General features: G+C 42.1%; 2 protein-coding genes across 5 annotated transcripts in view; one reads left to right on the top strand and one right to left on the bottom strand.

Annotated features, from left to right (window-relative positions):
- LOC104066170 (fibrinogen-like protein 1) overlaps nt 1–144 on the bottom strand; it is a 19,785-nt gene extending 19,641 nt beyond the window's left edge. The window contains exon 1 of the mRNA XM_054071778.1: nt 43–144. The gene's annotated coding sequence lies outside the window, so the exon portion shown is untranslated. The remainder of the gene's footprint in view (nt 1–42) is intronic.
- Nucleotides 1–21,955, top strand: part of LOC104066137 (phosphatidylinositol 3,4,5-trisphosphate 3-phosphatase TPTE2) — a 22,547-nt gene extending 592 nt beyond the window's left edge. Inside the window, exons 1-19 of one of the 4 annotated variants that reach the window (XM_054069103.1) lie at nt 185–325; nt 608–645; nt 2,609–2,686; nt 5,359–5,406; nt 6,107–6,268; nt 6,659–6,778; nt 9,936–10,035; nt 11,530–11,593; nt 12,125–12,189; nt 12,777–12,837; nt 13,613–13,694; nt 13,777–13,865; nt 15,145–15,206; nt 16,124–16,204; nt 17,241–17,346; nt 18,008–18,105; nt 18,486–18,581; nt 20,120–20,190; nt 21,683–21,951. In XM_054069103.1, coding sequence (XP_053925078.1) covers nt 632–645; nt 2,609–2,686; nt 5,359–5,406; nt 6,107–6,268; nt 6,659–6,778; nt 9,936–10,035; nt 11,530–11,593; nt 12,125–12,189; nt 12,777–12,837; nt 13,613–13,694; nt 13,777–13,865; nt 15,145–15,206; nt 16,124–16,204; nt 17,241–17,346; nt 18,008–18,105; nt 18,486–18,581; nt 20,120–20,190; nt 21,683–21,785 — 1,500 coding nt within the window. In that variant the 5' untranslated portion in view covers nt 185–325; nt 608–631 and the 3' untranslated portion in view covers nt 21,786–21,951. Of the gene's footprint in view, nt 1–184; nt 326–607; nt 682–2,608; nt 2,687–5,358; nt 5,407–6,106; nt 6,269–6,658; nt 6,779–9,935; nt 10,036–11,529; nt 11,594–12,124; nt 12,190–12,776; nt 12,838–13,612; nt 13,695–13,776; nt 13,866–15,144; nt 15,207–16,123; nt 16,205–17,240; nt 17,347–18,007; nt 18,106–18,485; nt 18,582–20,119; nt 20,191–21,682 lie in introns of those variants that run through there. The other 3 variants (XM_054068390.1, XM_054069875.1, XM_054067650.1) reach the window with 3 other exon arrangements.

Raw genomic sequence — 21,955 nt, 5'->3', positions numbered from 1 at the left:
CCCAGCTGCAAGCACTGCCCCGCAGCCTCAGCCCAGCACCACCATTTAAGCCGCGTCCCGGTGCGGTCTGGGTGTGCTGTTGCTGCGCTCTCGTCCCGGTGGATGAGCGGGGCTGCGGATCCCGGCCGGGGACCGGGAAGGCGGAAGGGTCAGAACAGCCCTCAGGAAGTTTAACACAGCTTTCCTCCCTCCCGCGGGGCGGGTGTCCGGGCTGGGCGGTGCGGGAGCGTCAGCCTGTGCCCGAGGGGGCTCCGGGGCCCCCGGGGGGTGGCTGGGGCTCCGGCGTGTTCCATAACCCCAGCGGCGAGCAATCTTCCATCAGAAGGTAAAGGTGCTGTTTTAAAGCTATTGCCTCTCTGGCATCGTAGGTCTAATCAGAAACCTGCATGGCGGGGCTGACTGCACTGACCACCCCTAGCCTTATGGATTGTGTCCCTGGCAGTCTGGGTTGGAACCAGGTGATCCTTAAGGTCCCTTCCAGCCCAAACCAGGCTATGATTCTGCTTTGTCAACGGCGCCGCTAATGCGAGTGTGCGACCGCTGTAGGATGCTGGTCTTCGTTGTTTCTAGCACTGATCTCTCTTTCACTTGATGTGCTTCTCTTAAGGCCAGCGGAGCAACAACAGGCAAAATGACAACCGTGAGGTACGAACAAGGGGCAGAGCTGGCAGAAGTGTGTGGGTGAGTGAAATGAACTGCACTGGTGTGTGGCTTTGGGATTGAAATATGCTGTGCGTGGTCCTCTGTCTAGAGATTCTTAATGCTTTAAATATGACAAAAGAATAACGACGGAGTGCTTGAAGTCTGTGTAGCATATAGTATTGGTATCCTCCTCCCTTTAAAATGCTGTTGTCTGAGAGGAGTGATATCTTTGAGAGAAACACAGTGTTGATTGACTTCTTTCAAGGAAATAGCTAACTAAGAAATACAGAGCACCCAGCCATGGTATAATAGGCTCATGGCAGTGAAGCCAACTCTCTTATAGCTTTCAGAAACACTGTCAAGGTCACCTGTAGAACAAGATGCTCTTGTGCTGCTCAGGCTGAAAAGCCTCAGGTGTGAAGTTCCCTTTAGCTGTAAGCAGTCAGAAGAGTGTATGTTCTGTATGAAGAATATGTGGGGAGGAAATAAGTTCTTCTAGTATATCCTCATTTTCTTCTCTTCCACCCCAGCAGTTCAAGGCTACGTGTAGTAACTTATGGCAGAGACCTTGTTCCGGCTTGCACAACAAGTAGATATCGAGTGCTCAGCAAAACAAACTCCCTCTGAGGAAAGAATTATAACATTTCTTTTGTGTGAAAGCACAGTAGAATCAATATACTTGGACTTCTGTTTTCTTTTTGTGTGGAAGATTGGCTAACACAAAGCACCATCGTTGCCCATTATTATTTTGGCTTATTGTTAGCAGTAGAAGATAAGGTGGCATTTGGTGCACTTCATGTGTCCACAAGTATAAGCAAGTGACCTGAAGAAAAATTGCTGTAGCAGCAGCAACCTCTTTTAGTGAGTGAAGCGTTTCAGCTGTACATGGAGTGGAAACTCTGAAGTGAATGTCCTATGGGAACAACTAGGAAGCAAGGCGAAATGCCCATACATCACCAGAGCTTTGCTTCAGTTCTAAGAACAAAGTACAGGCAGTGAACCATCAGTACTGGTTGCTGACACTGTAGGAAATGCATCATTAAACTTTTTGTTTAAAAGGGAGTTAACCCACACTGTAGAAGCAGTGCTGGTGCATCTGGAGGCTGGAGAATGCCTGGGCTCTCTGAGTTGTTGCACTAGTGCTTCAGACGTGCTAAATTGCCTCAGAACAGCATGGAAACATCAGCATGGAACATGTTTATGTAGTTGCTCCTGCCCAAGAAGCAATGATGGCAGAGGCAGACCCACTCACAGCACAGTATTTCTGTGGAGAAGGCTGAATTAGAGGCTCCTGGATTTGGCAGTTTCTCTTTATTTTCTCTGAAGTTATAATGCGACTTTCAGGTGGCTGAACAGAAACTTTGTCTAAAGAGACCATTTTAAGGAAGTTATGGCAAGCAGCCACTACCTGCCAAAAATGCTGTTCTAGCACTAGCTCAGCTGCTGCTGCTTCGGTCTTCCCGTTTCCGGTCTGGTATCCTACTCTGCACAAAAAACATCTCTGTGCTAGGGTTTTTCCTGGTGAAAATATTAATACTCTGAACAAGTAGTTTACTGTAATAACATTGATGTTCTTTGGACTCTCTGAAGCAATTTTGCATATGCATCTATCCAGCAATTCCAGAGTCTGGACTGGACTGTTAAGTTCCCAGTGGATTCTTGGATGCCCTGCTTTGAAGCCCTTTATCCTATTGCTGAACACATCTGTTCCCTTTCTCCCCCAAATGAGACACTTTTGAGAGCTAGATTGCTAACAGCAACTAGGTCAGTACAAGCCAAGGGGTTCTGCTGTGCCAACGCGTGGGAAGTATTTCTTCCCCTTGTATTATGCCTGTGCTCTGCTGCAGGCTGCTGCTGCTTGCTGCTCAGATGACAGTTAATGTTCTAATCCCTGGAACAAGGAAGGGTAGCAATGTATAAAGTTGACAACTGTATCAGTATGTGACTTATGTTATTCCTTTGCCAGCTCTCCAACAGCAAAAGAGCCTACAATAGAGATTGATGATGGTCGTGATGAGGATAATGAACCAGACAGCTGTTCCAAGTAGGTTAATGATATACTAAATGGTTTGTTTCCAAAAGTGGAAATTTGAGTCAAAATGAGAAGGCAGATGGCTTGCTGAAGTAGAGATAAGCCCAGTATATCACTTGATATCAACATTTGTTATAGTACATAACAAACATGAGTAAGTTCAGGAAGCTTATTTAATGCCTTTAGAGATGAAAGCCCAACCCAAGCACTAGCTACAAGTCCATCATATCATGGAGAATTGGTGGCACAGACTGTATTGATAAAGTTTTCCCAAGGGAATGAATTTGGGAAAGTACAGAAAATCAAATGCTGGTAAGAAAATGAGGTGAAGGAGTATCAGGGCAAATGATAAGCATCATGCTCTCATCAAAACTAAACTGTCAGACTTGTTAGGGATTCTCTGTTCTCAAAGTGTTTTTTTTCTAACAGCGTGTAGCTCTTGTCACCAGATTACTAACTTTTCTAGCATACTTAGTCAAGTCAATGACAAGTGAGTAGATTTGTTTCTCTGTTCCTGCAGCTCAAGGACAGTAAGATTAAGTCTGTTATCTTATTTCGTCTATGTGACAACATGTCTTTCTGGAATTCAGAAGTTGGCATTTACAAATGTGTTTCCCAAAGGCTTTAAGCTAAGTATGTGAAGAAATGTGCCATGTTCTCTTCAACTGATGTAAGAAGTTGGCAGGCCAAGCTCGAGTGGTGTGTATGTAGTTTGGTCTTTAGCGCACCTAATAAAGGTTCTGGGACTGTGGAGACTAAAGTCTTGGTGTACCTATTACACTTGTATTGTGGGATTGACTGTACAGAGACATAGACAAACTGTTATAGATATTAGACATTCAGAAATGCAAGGAGAACCCCCTATATGCTTGACTGCGTTCGAAACAAGACCTGTTATAACATTCTTGACTTCCATGTTAAGAGTTGGTACTACAACCTAAGTATCTCCTTCCTGCTTAAGGATACAGATGTTTGGTTAGACCTTGTTCCTTAGATGAAAATTTGAACCTAGTAATGAGAAGCGTGGGTTGATTCAGTAAGCCCAGCAAGATGATTCCTCATCAAACATAGTCTAGCCTTGTCTTAAACCGAATTATTGCTGTGTTAAGGATATGCACCAAGTGAAATGGAAGGTTCAATTTGCTTTAGAGGAAACAAGTAGCTCAGACAGGATCGCTGGGGTGCAACATGCATTACTGAGTTGACAAAGACTTCCTCTATCTCTAATGGTGGTGTGAAGGTGAAGCATAGGAGCTGTATATAGCAGGAAACATAGGGTAGATACATCAACAATGCAAAAGGAATTTATTCTGACGTACTTTTTGTCAGTGTGTCAGAACCTTTGGTAGGTTTTGCTGTTAGTGATATGCTTGGAGAAGGTGTTTTCTTTTAAGTGTCGAAGAAAATAGTGGGTCCTTGCAATAGTTAAGTAGTCCCAAGATTACTTAACAGATTGGCAATCTGTTTTGCAAACTGTCAGAACTTGAGGTTTGCAGGTAATTGTTTCTACCTTAGTTTCTGTTGTAGCCTCAAGGCTTTCAGCTAGCGAGATAGTTACACAAAGGCCTATCTTTAAACCAGAAGGCTTAAAGCTTACCAAAGAGGCAACAAATAATCTTCCATCACTGAAAACAGGAGCTGGAACCTTGTTAGGGCTGGAGGCAACTCTTACAATTTGAAGAACTGAGTTTCAGTAACTAATTTTCTTAAAAGGCACTTGAGTCTTGAATCTGGAAGCCAAACCACTATTTCCTTTTAAAGGCAGAAGAGGGATTTGCCTTGCTCTGTTCCAAGAGTACAGAGGCAGTAGTGGAGCTATTAACAAGTGCAGCTTTTTCCAGGCACAGAAAAAATCCTTTGATACAGTCAGTTAATATCTGGAACAAGATACCTTAAGATGTGTTTATCCTTTAATCTTTCTCTTGATCAATAACTGTTATATAATGCCACTTCTTAAAGCTTATAACTCGGCATTAAGCCAATTCATCTATTGGCTGAATAGTGTTATGCAGAAGTACATATTGCTGTGCCTTTGGGGTCTGTAGCTGTTTAATACTTGTGCCAACAAGTGGTCAAAGTATTGCTTTCAAGTGCTATCTTAACCCATATACTTCATGACTGCAACTGAATAATCTCCTCTTAAAGAAATCACTAATATAGAATCATAGAATCACTAGGCTGGAAAGGACCCACTGGGTTATTGAGTCCAACCATTCCTAACACTCCCTAAACAATGCCCCTCAGCACCTCATCCACCTGTCCCTTAAACAGCTCCAGGCAAGGTGATTCAACCACCTCCCTGGGCAGCCTGTTCCAGTGCCCAATGACCCTTTCCATGAAAATTTTTTTCCTGTTGTCCAGCCTGAACCTCCCCTGGTGGAGCTTGAGGCCATTCCTTCTTGTCCTTCCCCTGTCACTTGGGAGAAGAGGCCAACTACCTCCTCTCTACAACCCCCTTTCAGGTGGTTGTAGAGAGCAATGAGGTCTCCCCTCAGCCTCCTCTTCTCCAGGCTAAACAACCCCAGTTCCCTCAGCCGCTCCTCGTAAGACTTGTTCTCCAGCCCCCTCACCATATATATGTATAATTCCAAAACGATATGGATAGAAGAATGTAATGGTGCTCTTGTGGCTAATATCAGTAGCAAAATGTCACTTATCTTGATGCCAGTTCTCTTCTCTTGCAGTGCATTTAGGAGAAAAATTTCCCCATTTGTGATGTCCTTTGGATTCAGGTAAAAGATCATACTTGTAATGATGTGCCCAGGATAGAAGTCCATATTTCTAGTGGAAGAGTTTGGAGAGTTCATTGAACAACAGTGGCTCCAGCCTCCTCTGACTGGAAAGTACTGAATCTCCATCCACCATCAGAAAGGGTGACTTGAGAAAAGTACTTTGATTGGAGAAGTCTGAAACGGATATGACTGCATTCTCTAAGGAGACCTAGGATTCAGAACTGTACATGCTGTTGACTTGGATAAAAGCTCTTTAATGGCTTAGTCCAGGCCATGGCAGCCTTTGAGCAACCAGTTGGTCAGTTACAGGTGCTAAAACAAGAAAAATGGTTCCAAACAGTGTCGTTCCTTAAAAACAACTGAGTCATGAGAGGGAGGGAAGGGGAATAGGCTCAAAGGCTGATGCTTGTATGCTTCTTTTTGCACTACTTCTAGGCAGCTGTGGAATTATAGATTGATAACTACAGCTGAGTCTGAAGTAAATGTACAGTTCCATTTGGATGATGAACTCTGTGCAGGTCACTTAAGAAATGCAATTTGAATCCTTCAGCTGCTTATACAAGCAGGCCTCAATCTGTATGTAAGAGAATATGCTCTCACTGGAACAGATGAAAACAAAAATCCAGGCTTATGCTCTTCAGTCAAATGTCAGCAAATCATTCTGACCTCTTGAGTTGACTTGTATTTTTTCCTTTTACAGAATATTTGGAGTTGCACTTATCGTTGTGGACATTATAGTCTTTATTGTGGATCTGACTATCAATGAGAAGGAGAGAGGTGTTAGAGAGATTCTTGAAGGTGTTTCGCTGGCAATAGCACTCTTCTTTCTCGTCGATGTTCTTTTGAGGGTGTTCGTTGAAGGGTAAGTCATGGGCAAAAGCTACGTCAGTGTGGCAAGTCCGCAACACTCCAAGTTTGGACTGTGAACACTGATACTCTGTAGGCTGATTTTCTGGTCATAGACAATGGCCAGATCTTTTCTTGGCTGCGTATGTTGGCTATTACATTTCTCTAGAATAATCTATGGAGTGTTTTTGGTATAAGCATTTGGAAACTACATCAGCTTTGCTGTGACTTGTGTGTAGACTAGGTGTAATATTTTCTTAGTGAGTCCTCAGTGTTTAGTGTTAAAAACTGCTTCAGGAGAGCTTGTCTCTAGCAGTAGTTCTGTAGAAGTGATTCTTCTTTAAGATATATTTCAATCCCTGCTATCTGTATGGACATCTGTCTAAAAATCTCTCCTTTGTTTCAGTTTCAGGAACTATTTCCAGTCCAAACTGAATATTTTGGATGCATTCATAGTGGTGGGCACTCTGTTAATCAACATGACGTACTGCTTCTCAGACCTTGCAGCACTAGATCAGATACCAAGGTATGGTAGCTGTTAAATGTGAGTTCTTGTTTCTTGTCAGTCTTCTAAGAATTTTCTTGGACACCTCTAAGCTAAATGTGTGTACCAGCTTACAAGTGCAGCTGTGATGGAATTTTGTGGCACAGACTATTGAAGGACAGAGGTGCCTAACTTTGGTCTGTGGTTATATTGTAGACTGTCCTTATCTTGAAGGCAGATACGATCTGAATATATCAGTTGGGGGCAATGAAAAGTGAATCCTGAGGTTATCAAATGTTCCTACGGGAGACCTAATGCCCTTTACAACTACCTGAAAAGTAGTTGTGGTGAGGCAAGCGTGGGTATCTTCTCCCAAGTAACAAGTGATTGGATTGGAAGAAATGGCCTCAGGTTGTTGCAGGGGAGGCCTTAAGTGGATATTAGGAAATATTACTTCACTGAAAGGGCTGTTGAGCATTGGAACAGGCTGCCCAGCGATGTGGTGGTGTCACCATCACTGGAGGTATTTAAAAGATGTGTAGCTGTGGCTCTTAAGGAGGTGGTTTAGTGGTGAGCTTGGCAGTGTCGTGTTTACAGTTGGACTTGATGATCTTAAAGCTCTTTTCCAACCTAAACAATTTTGTGGTTCTGTGACTTGAACATTTTTGGGGAAGGTGTGCAGCAGCCCTGAGAGAAGTATCTGAAGAAGGTCAGAAGGATGAGTTGGATTATAATAGCAAATGGAACAGACAACTGAGGGAGGATCTCCATTTAATGGTTCTTGAAATAGAAAAGATGTGCCACACTATTGTCTCTGCTATGTTGTTTTCCCAAAAGCCCCATGAATAAGATATGTTGGATTTTTCAGATGTGCCCTGAGGAGGGGAAGCATGCTGTTTATGTGCGTGAATTAATTCAAGTCATATTTCCATTTGATTTGTGTAGCTTGATCAGATGATAACCTATGAGAGTCTATTCCTGAGGAAGGTGGAACTACAACTCTAAGATTAGTTTATCTGCACTAGGTTTGAATTGGTGAAACTTGCTTGCATCAGCCAGAGAAAAAAGTTGAGCTCTTTTTAAAAAAAAAAAAAAAAAACACAAAACCAAAAAAACACAACCAACCACAAAAATCACCCCCACAATTCAGCTGGATGTGAGGAACAAGAGGGAAACATTTTTCTAGAAGGAACCAACTCAAAGGCTAGTTACGGAAAAATCTAGAGTTGGACAAATCTGTGCAAGTGCTAGTAGTATCTTCAAATGATGGCTGAGCTCAGGTTTTTAAAAGTAGAACTGTCAAAGGAATAGCTTTTTCAGCTTCAGAATCATAAATGGCTGTTTCCCTTTAGGTCTTTTTAAACATTAATCTGAATTTAATGATTACTTTCCAACTCTCTGGCCACAGTTTTCTGAAGCAGCTTTCATCTTATGGCAGCATCCAGGCAAAGGTAGGAGAAACAGCTCTGTGACAGGGTAATCTGCGCTGTTATCTTTACTAGGTTATGTTAGTAGTGGGCCTGATCCTGCACTGACCATCCAGTTGTAGATTGGTATGTGCAAGTTCCTTGTATTCTGACTTGCTGAAGTTGATGGGGATTTAGAATAGGCTTTTGGCTCACGTGAGGACTTCACACTGATGCTTTCAGTAGATACTCATCTGGAACCTACTATCTCAACCATGCAAATCTTGAGGCCTTGTGTAAGGTTTCTCTTGTTAAGGGGTCTTTAGTCATGTTCTCACCAAAATATTACTGCCTGGCACTAAATGATATCTCAGACTTGACCAAATATCAAGACAAGATTGTCTTCCCATCTAATGCTCCAGTAGTGTCCACACAATCTAACTCCCAGTAGACTACCTATCATTTTTCTTTTCTCATAGCCTTTCCTCAGGAAGCAAACAGCAGTCTTACAGCACTTAATACATCTCAGAATAGTTAGAATCTGAGCAGCTTTTATGTGGATGACAGCATAGATCTGACAAGTGAAACTCTGGTGACGGTCGATAGAGGTAACATACCCTGATAAAGGGGTGTGGTCTCTACTTCTAATCTGGTCTAGCTGGATGTGTATTGGGATGAGTTAACTCTTTCCTAAGTCTGACCCATGAAATGACATTGAGTAATGAAAGCTGAGTATTGGTCTGGAAGCGAATGCTTAAGTGGCTAACTTCCTAAAGGGCAGAATGCAAACTGCTTTTATCTTGAAGAGCTGCTTCTCACAGTTGTGATTCAGGTTGGGGAGAGGCGCTGTGGAGCCTTTACTCCAGTGCAGGTTCATCTCCTTGGCTGCTAGCTCCAAGCTGACCCTTTAAAACAGCAGGATGATCCTGGACTAGGAAGCTGGGAGGGGATGGGGGACACACCTGAAACTTTCCTCCAGGTGTCCAGGACAATCTTGTCTTGCTGATTTTAAACTCCACGTCAGTGGAAAGCAGACTGTCTTCAACTGGAAGTTTTATCTCCTTGCTGTAGGTATTGATCAGGATTCTCATCTAGTGTACTGGAATCTGAAATAAATGTGTGTGCTTCTTAGAAATATATGCTCACATACCTCCCTTAAGGACTGAATGTTAGTTTGCCCTAGTCCCTGAGGGTATGTGCAAGCCACTGCTCTGTTCCGTTGTTCTTGCAGAACCACTCACATAAGCATCTTGCCTGCTGCAAAGTTCAACAAGTTCAAAGTTCCTCAAATCAAAGAATCTGCTCCAATTGCTGAATGATTAAACACAGTTTATACTAATCTGGTCTCAGGTTTCTTAGTCTGTATATGTCATGTCTTGATTAGCTTTTTTTGAGATTTTTTTTCAAGTGACTACTTACATTTAAATGTATACTTGAGAACAAGCTTCAGGGAACAAGGATTTGGGGATAACAACATAGGTACTATTAAGGGAATCTGTTGCCTGCTAGGCAGTGATGTCTGTGAAAGCCTGTTTGAGCAAGTAGGAGGTTTCCTAGTTCTGTTTGCTGGTCAGTACGTGTACTTCCAAAAAAACCTGAATAAAACAATGATATACTTCAAGCTATACATACTATTCTTTCTCCAAAATTGGCCTGAGAAGTCCTGCTTTAGTATATGAAACAATGCTTCAAACTGCCTCTGAAATGACTGTTAAATAGCTTTTAAGCTTTGTATCAGAGTTTAATTGGGTTATCTTTTTTTTTTTTTTATGGTGAATCTGACTCTCATCTAGAATGGTTACTTTCCTCCGAGTTCTGAGAATTGTCATCTTAATAAGAGTATTTCGCCTGGCTTCACAAAAGAAGCAACTGGAAGTGGTGACCAGGAGAATGGTAAGTTTGTTCTTAATGTATTTAGGCTACTATTACTATTTCCATGTCTACCTCTGTTTCCAGGCAGCCTGGTGAGGAACAAGACTGCCCACAGCCTATTATAACAGAATCACTGAGTGGTCAGGCTTGGAATAGCCCTCTGGAGATCATCCAGTCCGTTCCCCTGCTAAAGTAGGCTCCAGTACAGCAGGTTGCACAGGAATGCCTCCAAATAGGTTTTGAATATCTCCAGAGAAGATTCTACAACTCACCTGGGCAGCTTGTTCCAGTGCTCTGTCAACCTCAGAGTAAAAATGTTCTTCCTCATGTTCAGGTGGAACTTCCTGTGTTCCAGTTTGTACTCATTGCCCCTTGTTCCTGTTGCTGGGCACCACTGAAAATACTTCGGCCTCATCCTATTGACACCCATCCTTTAGATGCTTATAAGCATTGATACAATCCCCTCTGTCTTCTCCAGGATAAACAGACCCAGGTCTCTCAGCCTTTCCTCAAATCGAGATGCTCCAGTCCTCTAATCTCTGTGGCCAGTCCCTCTGCTGGACTCTCTACAGTAGTTCCATGTTTTTCCTGATCTGGGGAGTCCAGAACTGGACATAGTGCTGCAGATGAGGTCTCACTAGGGCAGAGTGGAGGGGGGCAATAATCTCCCTCGACTCATCTCCCTCGACTCGTGTCTTGAGGCATCACAAGATACCATTGGCTTTCTTGGCCACAAGGGCACATTGCTGGCTCATGGTTAACTTCCTGCCTACGCAGTCTGCAGCTGATAGTATTGCCTAAGCAGCATGCTTGTTCAGTGTCCCTAACAGGGTACTGGAGCTTCGCCTCCAGCTTCAGTATAGCTAATAATTCTTAACTTTGCTAAAGTAAGCAGCAACTTGACCTGGAAAGCCAGCATATCAAAGTGATTGCACCACCACCATGTGTCTCAGTTGGTAATTTCAAGTTTGTGTGGAATGTTTTCTGTGTGACTTCTCTGTCACATAGAGGAGGATGGGACTTTTCATGCTTTTGCTGCTTTTTCAAGGTGAAAAGCTAAACCTATCTGTTCAAGTCCTATCCATTGTAAATGCCCCTTATTTTCATCAGGGCCACTAAAGTGGTCCTTCAAGCTTCCAGTATGTTCTCTTGCTCAGGAATGAGCAGTATTGGTTATGCCTCCCGTAACATTTTTATTTCCTTCCTTCAGCCACCAAAGTTTCAAATAGCAGTGATGGATACATGCTGCAGTCTGCAAAGAATCCACAGTGTTCTTCCCACTGTAATAGACTTTGATACTTCAAAGTTCTGTATCAAGCTTCCACCTAAAAGTTAACACAATAAATGTTATCCTTGGCTAATGCTGTGAACTTTGCTATAGCAAAATAAGGCCCTATTGCTCATGACTTAACTTCAGAGCCTAGATGGTTGTTTTTTCCTAGTAACAGGCAACACTTGTTGATTTTTGGCGTTCCTTTAGAAGACTAATTCTACTTTTTTTTTTTTTCTTGGCAGGTCTCTGAAAACAAAAGGCGTTATATGAAAGATGGCTTTGATCTGGATCTCACTTATGTTACTGGTTTGTAGAAGCAAATGACACTTTGCAGCATGTTACATCCTGCTAGCTCTAGTTGCCCGGTTAATAAGTGCTTGATGTGAAATACAAGCAATGTTTTAGACTAATGGAACTTAAGTATGAAGTCAAACCAGGCGTACTCCTTTTTTGTGGGATTTTGAAATATGGATTCTTGACTCTGACACTGTTCTCAAGGATTAACTTTCTGGGAGAGAGGTTGTACATGCTGTATGTAATGACAGAAATTCTCCTGAGGCCTAAGGGAATCAGAGCTGAGAAACTATTGACTAACTCTTAGTATTTTTGCATGTGATTCTGTGGAGACCTACACTTAATGGTAGCTAATGCTTCAAGAAGCATTAATTCTCTTGCTGTAGCTGTACTAAATGCAGAAGAAAACCTCTTGGTAATTGGTAGGTTGTTCTTATAATTAGGGTAGAAATACAGTGTCGCATAATGATGTTGTTCTCAATCATGTAGTTCCTATGTATGGGGATGGTTCCCAATGTTGCTTCATCGCTGTTTTTTCCACAGATCGCATTATTGCAATGTCATTTCCATCTTCTGGGAAGCAGTCTTTCTATAGGAACCCCATAAAGGTAAAAATCTTTCATCTACCAAGTTCGGTATTTCTGAATGTATTTTCACTTCCCACTTCTTGTTAACATGCGTGTGGGCTGGATTGTCAAGTCAATCCTAGTCCTGCTTCTTGTCTGGCTGGAGGGACTAAATGATCTCCACTGTGCTGCAGTGCTTTTGTTGTACTTGGTTAGCTGAGCCTAATGGGATGTACCCCACAGTGTGCATGCACTGGTGCTCTGATGCTCCTGTTCCTTGGGAACCTTGGCTTCAGAGAACCAAGTCAGTTCTGTCCCAGGCTAGTAATACTATGAGTGATAAGAACTGTATACTCATGTAAATAAAGGCATTTAAAAGGTCCGCATTGATGCTCTTTAGAACTCAGCTGCCTGATATTGTGGAAACATAGATAGAGCAGAGAATATTATTGTAGTAGTACTTTTATTCCAGGCAAGAATCTGATCTATTGGGATGGAAAGGCCTGCTGTCCAAGGGCTGTTTATGAATGCAGTTGCTGACTCCACTTGTCTGGGTGGGAGATGAGGCGACAGTGGGAATAAGGACTAGAGCACTAACTACTCTGAACTCATTTGTTGTTATTGCTTAGGAAGTTGCAAGATTTTTGGACACAAAACACGCAGACCACTATAAAGTCTACAATCTCTGCAGTAAGTATACTTAGTCCGTGACCACCCTCTGTCCTGAATGTGGCAATTGACTTTAAGCATCTAATATATTGTACCAAAGCTTGCAAAGGAGATGGTGGGTGGCTCGCAGTTTAGATTTTCTTACTTATGCTGAACAATTGCTTTGATGTTCTAAAAGTTTTACTTAAGTGGAAAACTAAACCCAGGCTAAAACCTGGGGTGATGTTGGAGGTCTTTTCTAATGCAACTTAGAAGCATGAAGTTTAGAGGTGGCTAAAACAATAGAAAATACTTCAGGAGTAATTATCCTGTGATTTCTGCTTTCATAGTAGTAGGGCATCAGTGCTGGAAGCAGACAAGGTACGATGTAGAAGTCTTGATACTAAAGTCCTGAAAAAGTAAACCTGTCCCCTAGCCAGCAGAGGGATAGATGAAAGGTCAAGAGATGAGTGTGATATTAGTGGTTCCTTACTGCTTTGGTAGGTAGTCATTGCTGTGGTTGACACTGACAGTATGTCAGAACACTAACTTTCAGATCCCTAAATAACTCCTATGGGTAAGAATGGTTATCTGGACCTAGAGATGAATTTTTGCTTTCAAGTGAGATGTGTGAGACTAAAGCTAAGCAAGCATGTTTTTAGCCAGATTGCATCATATTTTTTGCACTTTGATCTGTCTAGTTTTACTACTGTTCTTTAAGCAGTAGTATATGCTCAGACCAGGAGCTGTCACAAGCAACTTCCTTTGTTGGAAGTCTATTCCATTTCCTGGTATAACTCTAGATCTTTTCTTGTAGGTGAAAAAGGCTATGACCCAAAGTACTTTCACTACAGGGTGGAAAGGATCTTTATTGATGACCACAATGTCCCAGCGCTACGGTGAGTCTCGTCAAGAAATATGTATGTCATGATAGTTTTGTGTGGACATTTGCAGTGATCCACTGATTTCCCTCTTATCTAGGGACATGCTGAAATTTACTGCCAGTGTTCGTGAATGGATGAGTCAAGATGAAAAGAACATCATAGCAATTCACTGTAAAGGAGGCAAAGGTAGGGCTTCTCATGTGCGATCTGCATATCCTACAAACTACATATTATTCTTACCATGGCTTTTTTGAGGTAAGTACGGCCTTAAGCCCTAGCATGAGATGAGTTTGGAACGTAACTGGACAAATTCTGCAGATACTGACTAGCAACAGTACAGTACGGTATGGTTAGTACTACACAACCCCATTTCTAGGTAGCCTGAATTGCTTCTTAATTTAAGCTGGCGTCTGTCTCTTAAAATGGTCTCCAATAGCTTGCTGTTCTCCTCACTGCTGGGACAGCAATCTCCCAGGAGAGGTGGGGATAAGGAGGTACTGAGATTGCTACTGCAAGTGTAAAGCTGATGCTTTGGCTCCCCAGCAGCCAGACACCCACACTGAATATCCTGTGTTGTAGCATATCACAAGTGTTTTCATTTCTTGGGAGGAGGTGGAATGTTACAGGTACTGTTGGACCTTAAGACACACAAAGTATTATGTGATAGAGTACAATGTAGCCTTAAAGGAACAGGCTAGTCAAAAGCTACTGCACATGAGCTCACTGGCAAGTGCTGTCTGCAACCTGTAGGAGTGTGAGAGCTGTTGAAGTGTATAAATAGCTGTGCAAATAAGCTATATTTCCCTGCAAACTTTTACCTTTTACCCTTGTCTTTAGTTACCTGCTGTTACTATTGCAAATACTTGGCTTAAATCAGGTGGTTTCTTAGCATAAAGTAACCAACTTGGAACCATAGCTTAAAAGGTTTTGCAAAACTGAATATTGAGACTACCTATGGGCCAACACCAGCTTAAAGAACAGGCGTAGGGAAGGGTGGGTGATTTGACCTCTGAGATTTTACATTGAAAACTGAGACTGTATTGGAGTCTTTGAGCTAGCTGTGTTGATGCCTTCTTAGTAGGGTTGAGGTAAAAAGTTGGACCAAAGAAGCAGCTCTTGAGACTTGGAGCACTGCAAGTAGCAGAAGTAGCAGTCTTTATCCTAATTTAGTAGTGTACACTAGACTATCCCCTCCTACCCAGAGTATGCAGATACTGGTCAGCTTCCTGAGTATCTCTAGGAATACCATAAAATGTGAGGACTGCTTTCAATCAGCAAGTTAACAAACCCTGCAGGATCCTGTCTTTAACTCATTCTTTCCAGAAATACAGGCCCTTGACTACTCTAGTATCACTTTTATCCTCTTATCTCTTCTATATCAAAAGTTGTGACTTCATCTTCACAAAAATAATCCCAAATACCTTTGAACTCCTATAGAACAACGTGTCTCTTACTTCTAATACAGGTAGAACTGGAACAATGATCTGTACCTGGCTGATAGACAGTGACCAGTTTGAGAGTGCAAAGGTAAAAAATGGTGGTTTTTGATTCTTCTAGTATTCAAAATGCCCCTTTAGAATCTACTTAATTGGTGAAGTGCACTAATACTCTGAAAAAAGTCTCTACTGGAAAAAAGGATACTGTGAACAGTGTTTAAAAAATAAAAAGTTGTTTTAAATCTTGCTAATTCCTTTCTGATGATTATTCTCTGTAAGGAAGAACTGGGAAAGTAGTTACTACTGGCTACTAACTCTGAAGCACTCTTACTTTTTTGGAGGCTTAGTAGACCTAGGGTCTTGAGCCACAGCTTCTGAGTATGCTCTGCTAAATATGGCATCAATGGCTTTTAAGAGGTCTTTAGCAATTCTTTTCCCTGGTCTCTCTCCAAGTAGTGTGAGGCGTCAAGAACCGTCTTGTCTTGACTGCCAGCATTACAGCAAGAAGCAATTCTTGGGGGGAAAAGGAGAACAATGAGCGAGTCCCAGCCAGGACAGATGCATATGCTGGTTTAGTATCCCAGGTCTGATAGACCTGCATTCCAGAAGGCTCAGTTCACTCAAGGTAGTCTGGGCAGGCTGTATATTCTTTTAATACATTGGTTTTGAGTTTGATTTGTGAAGACCTGAACTAATGTTCATCTCTGTCTACCACAGACCAATTATGAAATGTAGATGGGTCTAAATTAATTGTTTAAAAACGTATTGCTCTCCTCCTTCGCTCTTTCAGAGATGATAAACTTAATGTTTCTGAATTCCTAATAAGTACCTTCTTATTCTAGCTAAAAGCCTCCTTTAGAAGGTACCAAAACAAGTGTTGAATATTTTCACTTGCATACCCTTATTGGAATTGGCTAGTGTAATTGTAATAAGAGTGCTTCAGAGTCCGCTTCTCAGAAAATGATAGTGGGATGATACCTTAACCCTTGAAACTGCCTTCCTACATAGGAGAGTTTGGACTACTTTGGGGAGAGAAGAACTGATAGAAGCACAAGTACCAAGTTTCAGGGAGTTGAAACTCCATCCCAGGTAAGCTTGAGCGTGTCCAGTAACAGTAAGTAGCCAAATGAACAGGAGCCTTGTGAGCACTTATTCTATCCCACCTCCCCTGCCTTGTTTCAGAGATGTAGGTTCCTACTACATGCTTAACTCCTGAACTTTCTGTACTGTTACTTTAAGGGTTGGAAGACCATGAACTGCTGGGCTTGCACTGCAATTTCCTCTGCTTCCTGTTGTCCAAGCACATTCCTTATGCCTTTCTCTGTGTAATATCATGAAATCTGAGTTACAGTATCTAAGATAACAGAATTGTTGAGATTAGGAGACGCTTCAGTCCAACCCACTGTTCAGGCAGAGTGAGCCAGAGCAGGTTGCCTAGGGATGTGTCCAGTCAGACCTAGAATATCTCCACAGATGGAGACTCTACAGCCTCTCTGGGCACCATCATAGGAACGTGACTGTATAAGACAACTGGCTGTCCATCAAGGATGCATGAAAGCCTGCAGCCTGACCCGGGGAGTGGCTATGGCACTGATGTGTCTGGGTGGAGGAATGCATCCTCTAGAGACTGCATATACAAGGAGATACTTAAGTTATTGCCTCAGACCACAGTTTGGGGCATTGTTCATCTTGATTCACTGTGCGCTGTGTGATTCAGAGGCGCGAGATGAAGCTGGTGATGAAAGTACTTTTAGTTGCTGGTATAAAATAGAATTAAAGTACAGCTGTCTTTCAGAATATGCTTCTGTAAAATGAAAGTATCTTGTACACTTAAGCATTTTGCCCCTTGTGGTTACAATATAAAAGCTTCTCACTTCTTCCTGAACTATAAAGTACAGAATTCCTCTTGGAACATGAAGCTTAAATACTGCTTAAAAATGTAGACCTTGAATTTGTCTTGAGGATTGATTGAACTGGGGAGGGGAAGAAGAACAAATGGCTACTTTCTTCTTAGCTTTGGTCTTAGAGGTAAGAATTTGGAGCAGAAGATCTATTTAATCCTACTTCTGCTTAGAACTCGTCTGTATAGAAACTGGATAACGTATTTGAGTTTTTTGCGTTACAGAGTAGGTATGTTGGGTATTACGAGATCCTGAAAAACAAGTATAACTTGAAACTCCCACCAGAGAGACAACTCAAAATAAAAAACCTCAAAATCCACTCTATACATGGTAAGAACTCTTGATTTTGGACATTCCTCTGTCTGGTAATGGTTTCCCACTACAGGCAGCTCATCTCTACTGTCTCTCTCGCTAAACCTGTGATAGGAATGTAGACTTACAGGAAACTGAGGATTCAAAGGGTACAGTTAAAATATGATAAAGACCATTTCAGAGTGCAATTGCCCCAATGTGTCCTGTCACTTTCTGGGTGTCTGGTCAAATGATAGCTCACATACAACCTATTCTGTCTTGGTAGGGAATCACTTTTCAAGTGAGATTAACTTCACTTGTGGAACTGGATCCACTGATGTTTCTCAGCTTGATATACACACCTGTTTCTGTACACAAAAGTTCTGGAACTTTTGATAAAAGCCTGGAAATTCAGCACTACTTGTTCCAGGGGACTTCTGAGTGCTGTCCTTGTTTGGTCACTGGAACTAGGCTCTACATTAACTCATTCCTACTCAAGTAGTAGGATTCACTCCTACTTCAAAATACAGCTTTCAAACAGTGAATCCTGAGCTACCTTTAGAATTTGAGTTCCCCAAAGTCTATGGCAAGGTATTCTGGGAAGAAGGTGCTTTTAAATTGAATTGCACTTGGGTGTTGTGACTAGTTGTGTTTCCAGATAATGCATGTGGTCTGGTATAATGCAACTCTTTCTTCCTAGGAGTTGGGAAAGGTGATGGAACCGATTTGAAGGTGCAGATAATAGTGAGGAAGCAAATTGTACTTGAATGTGCATGTGCCAGTCAAGGAAACTGCAAGGTGAGAGTACTATGAAATCATATCAGTTGAGTCACAGAAGATGAAAGCTTTTGGAATTTATAGGTCAAAAGGGAATTCCTGTAGAAGTTGGATACTGGACTTAAAACTGCCTAATTCAATGGGTGCTGTAAATTCCGGGAAGATGAAAAAAAATTGGCTAAAATACAGGAAAAATAGTGGTAAGATAGTGAAAGATTTCTCTAGAAGTTCATTAAGTGCAATGGCTCACTCTGACCTGGGTAGTTTAAATTGTTGACTGTATTCTAGCACAGCTAATGTATTTGCATACCATGAATGAGTAGCTAGGTATTGTAATGAATTGGTCTCTTGTTTGTGTAGCAACTTTTCATGAAAGTAATATTTTTTATTTTCTTATTCAGCTCTTCTTTGATTCTGAAAGTGACTCTGTAGTCATTGGCTTGAAAGACAGCCCGGTTATAAGTGGCGATGTGAAAGTCAGATTTGAGTCATGTTCTGTAAGTATAACAGCATAGAATACCAGGTTGGAAGGGACCTCAAGGATCATCTGGTCCAAACTTTATTGGTACTAGCATGGTCTGGACAAGATGGCACTGTCCAGCTGAATCTTAAGTGTGTCCAGTGTTGGGGAATCCACCACTTTCCTGAGGAGATTATTCCAATGGCTGACTCTTTCAGTTGTAAAGAACTTTACTCTTTTGTCCAATTTGAAATCTCCCTAGAAGCAACTTGTACCCATTATTCCTTGTCTTTTCCATGTGACTCCTTATAAAAAGAGGATTTCAAACTTCTTTGTAGCCACCCTTTAAATACTGGAACAGGGTGACAAGGTTTCCCCTAAGCCTTCTTATTTTAAGGCTGAACAAACCTAGTTCTCTTAGCCTTTTCTCATACAGCAGGCTTCCTAGGCTTTTGGTCATCTTAGTGGCTCTTCTCTGGACCTTCTTCAGCCTGTCCATGTCTCATTTTGTAGCTGGGGCCAACATTGAAAATAGTATTCCAGGTGTGGCCTGGAGGTGCTGAGTACAGTGGGATAATGACTTCATCTCTGCTGGCGGTGCTCTTGTTGACACAATCCAGTATCCTATTGGCTTTATTTGCTGCAGCAGCACACTGTTAGCTTATATGGAGCTTTCCTGCCAAGGCCTCTGGGTCCCTTTCCACAGAAGGATCCCAGCCTGTGCTGCAACTCCCAGATTGTTTTCTTGGGCGCAAGACCTTATGTTTGCCTTTGTTGAATCATAGAATAGTTTGGGTTGGAAGGGAGCTTAAAGATCATCTAGTTCTAACCCCCCTGCAATGGGCAGGGACGTGTCCTACTAGATCAGGCTGCCAAAGGCCCCATACAACCTGGCCTTGAACTTCATAAGGTTCTCATTTTCCCACTCTTTCAGCCTATCCAAGTCTTTCTGCAAGGTAGCTCTCCCTTCTGAAGGGAATCTTCACTTCCCTACTTGGTTTGATATCATCAGGATGCACTTGATCCCATTACCCAGATCACTTACGAAGACAGTGTTGGCGTGATCTGAAATCCCACAATATTGTGGTCACTGCAGCCAAGGCTATCACTAACAGATGTTACAATGCATGGAGACCTACACTTGAGCATGAAAAGAGGCTGCAGTACAAACTGCAGCTGGGCTGGCTGTGCTGTGTGAGGCTGAATCTGTTTCCCCCCACAGTGGTCCTGCTGTAGCAGCTTCTATTCCACCCCTGTGCAGTGAGTGATGCAGCAAGTGTTGCTACATCAGCCTGTAAGGCCAGGGAGGCATCTGGCTGTTTATATGGTACAGCCAAGGCTTGAGTACCTGCTGCTTATAACATGAGTCTCTTACTTCATTGTGTTCAGTTTGAGAGACTGAATTCTGAAATAACTTGAGTGAAAATGGTGATCTGGGCTTGACATTGGGCTCAAGTGTACTGACTCTGGCACTGTAGCTTTAACTGAAGTATTGAGGACAGGTTGGTATTCTCGCTCTGCAAAAATTGAGTCACATTGTCAAATGGGTTTTCTAAACAAGGTTTTTGTGTTTAGGATCTCCCCAAAGGCTATGATAACTGCCCTTTCTTCTTCTGGTTCAACACTTCCTTCATTGAAAATAACAGGTAAGTGACCATAGTGACTGCCTTCAGATCCTAACTTCTAGTATCTGAAAAGAGGTGGAAGTTTGTAAACATAGAACTGAAAGCTGAGGTAGCTGGCTGATCAAGCCTGGCTTAGCCTCTTTTGGGGCGCTGGTCTCCGATTCTCAACTGTAACTGTGAGCGGGTAGTTGGCACATGCTTATGTTGTGCAAAAAGTTTTAAACATATGTGAGGTCTTTATTTTAATCAACTTAATCCATTCAACTCTTTCTTCAGCACTCTAAGTTTTGTGAATGAACTTGTATTTAAAAAGGTAATGGTAACTATTCAAACCTAAGGCAGTTCTGCCATCTTCCATAGCATGGCTGGCTGAGAGGCTGGTACTCATTTAGCAGCTTAGCAGGCAAACATTAACACCAGAGTCAGAGGTACCTATTCTTGGGATCCCAAAGAAATGCTCTTTAACTTACTGCCTCTCATGCTTTTGTTAAATAGAGATCACTGTTGTTTTCTTCTTCTTGACACTAGAACTCCTCTTGGAGCTCCAGCCAGCAAGAGTTAGGATTGTCTTTCTTGCTAGGGCAGTGACGTAGAAATGCAGGCATGAGTTCTGTATGTTCTACCAAACATGACAGATTTAGAGGAACAGTGAACTTGACATATGAGTATTGCTGTTCTCTATGTGGCTGGAATAGGAAGGAAACAATATTTGATCCCATCAGAGCATGTAAAGAGGCAGCCATAAGTATGTTCATAACTCTAAACTTAATATGCTGAGCCAGCAATGCACCTTGCAATCTAGGTGCAGACATCTGGTTAGATCAAGGCAGGAGAAATGTGTTCCTGCTGTTGGGCAGCTCTGCAACAGTGCCATCTCCTAAGTTTCACCCAAGTGCTTTTGTTTCAGCCAGGGCTAGGGAGGATCCCCCACCACACCATCTCTTAAACAATGTAGTAGGGACTTTCTCCCTTTCTGCCCAGAGAATTCTGGTAGACCTTTGGTGGATTAGATCTGATCAGAAGTGAAAGAGCTGCTAAGGTAGTTCTCCAGTCTCTGTATCTAATTCAGCCACAGCTGATAAGCAAGTGCTATTAAGTGAAAACTAGACAAGAATTTGGTAAGCATTAAAAGTGGAGAACATGCCTGATGAGCTTGACTGAGTGCTGCATCAAATCCTTGCCATTAAGGAGGTAAATTCCTGCCACTTGTATCCCATCAGGAGGCCTTAAGCTGAAGGTAATGTTGATTTTACTCTAACAGTTTTGCATTGTGGGGCTCTAAAAAAACCAAAAAAACAAAATCAAAAAAATCAAGCCACCCACCCAACACACAAACCCATCAGGTTGATAGTATATTCTCAAACTACTTAAGATCCAAAGCCTGGTGTAGGCATGGCTGATGTCTGAGTTAAAGATCTGGGGCTATATTTAATATTGCATGGCTAGGCGTGAAGTTCCCTTGGCTGGCCAAAAGGAAAAGCAGTAAGTTATGCTACTGAATCTTGTCTTTCAGACTCTACCTTCCCAGGAATGAGCTGGATAACCCTCACAAGTCTAAAACATGGAAAGTCTATAGTGAGAGATTTGCTGTGGAAGTGAACTTCACTGAACCATAAGGGAAAGCTGAAAGAAGGGAAATACTCAAAATTCATCTCTCTTTCCTGGGAAATGCCTTGCTGCTTCAGTATAAAGTGAAGCAGTCTTATTTTCATGTTCCTAATGTATTTCTGTGTAGATACAACTTTTCAAATAAACTTACATGAAGTTCTGTTGTGCAGAGCAATAA

This window comes from Cuculus canorus, chromosome 1, assembly GCF_017976375.1.
Source record: "Cuculus canorus isolate bCucCan1 chromosome 1, bCucCan1.pri, whole genome shotgun sequence".
In the NCBI taxonomy this organism is placed as follows: Eukaryota; Metazoa; Chordata; class Aves; order Cuculiformes; family Cuculidae; genus Cuculus; species Cuculus canorus.
This window is presented reverse-complemented; position numbering and strand designations above follow the sequence as displayed.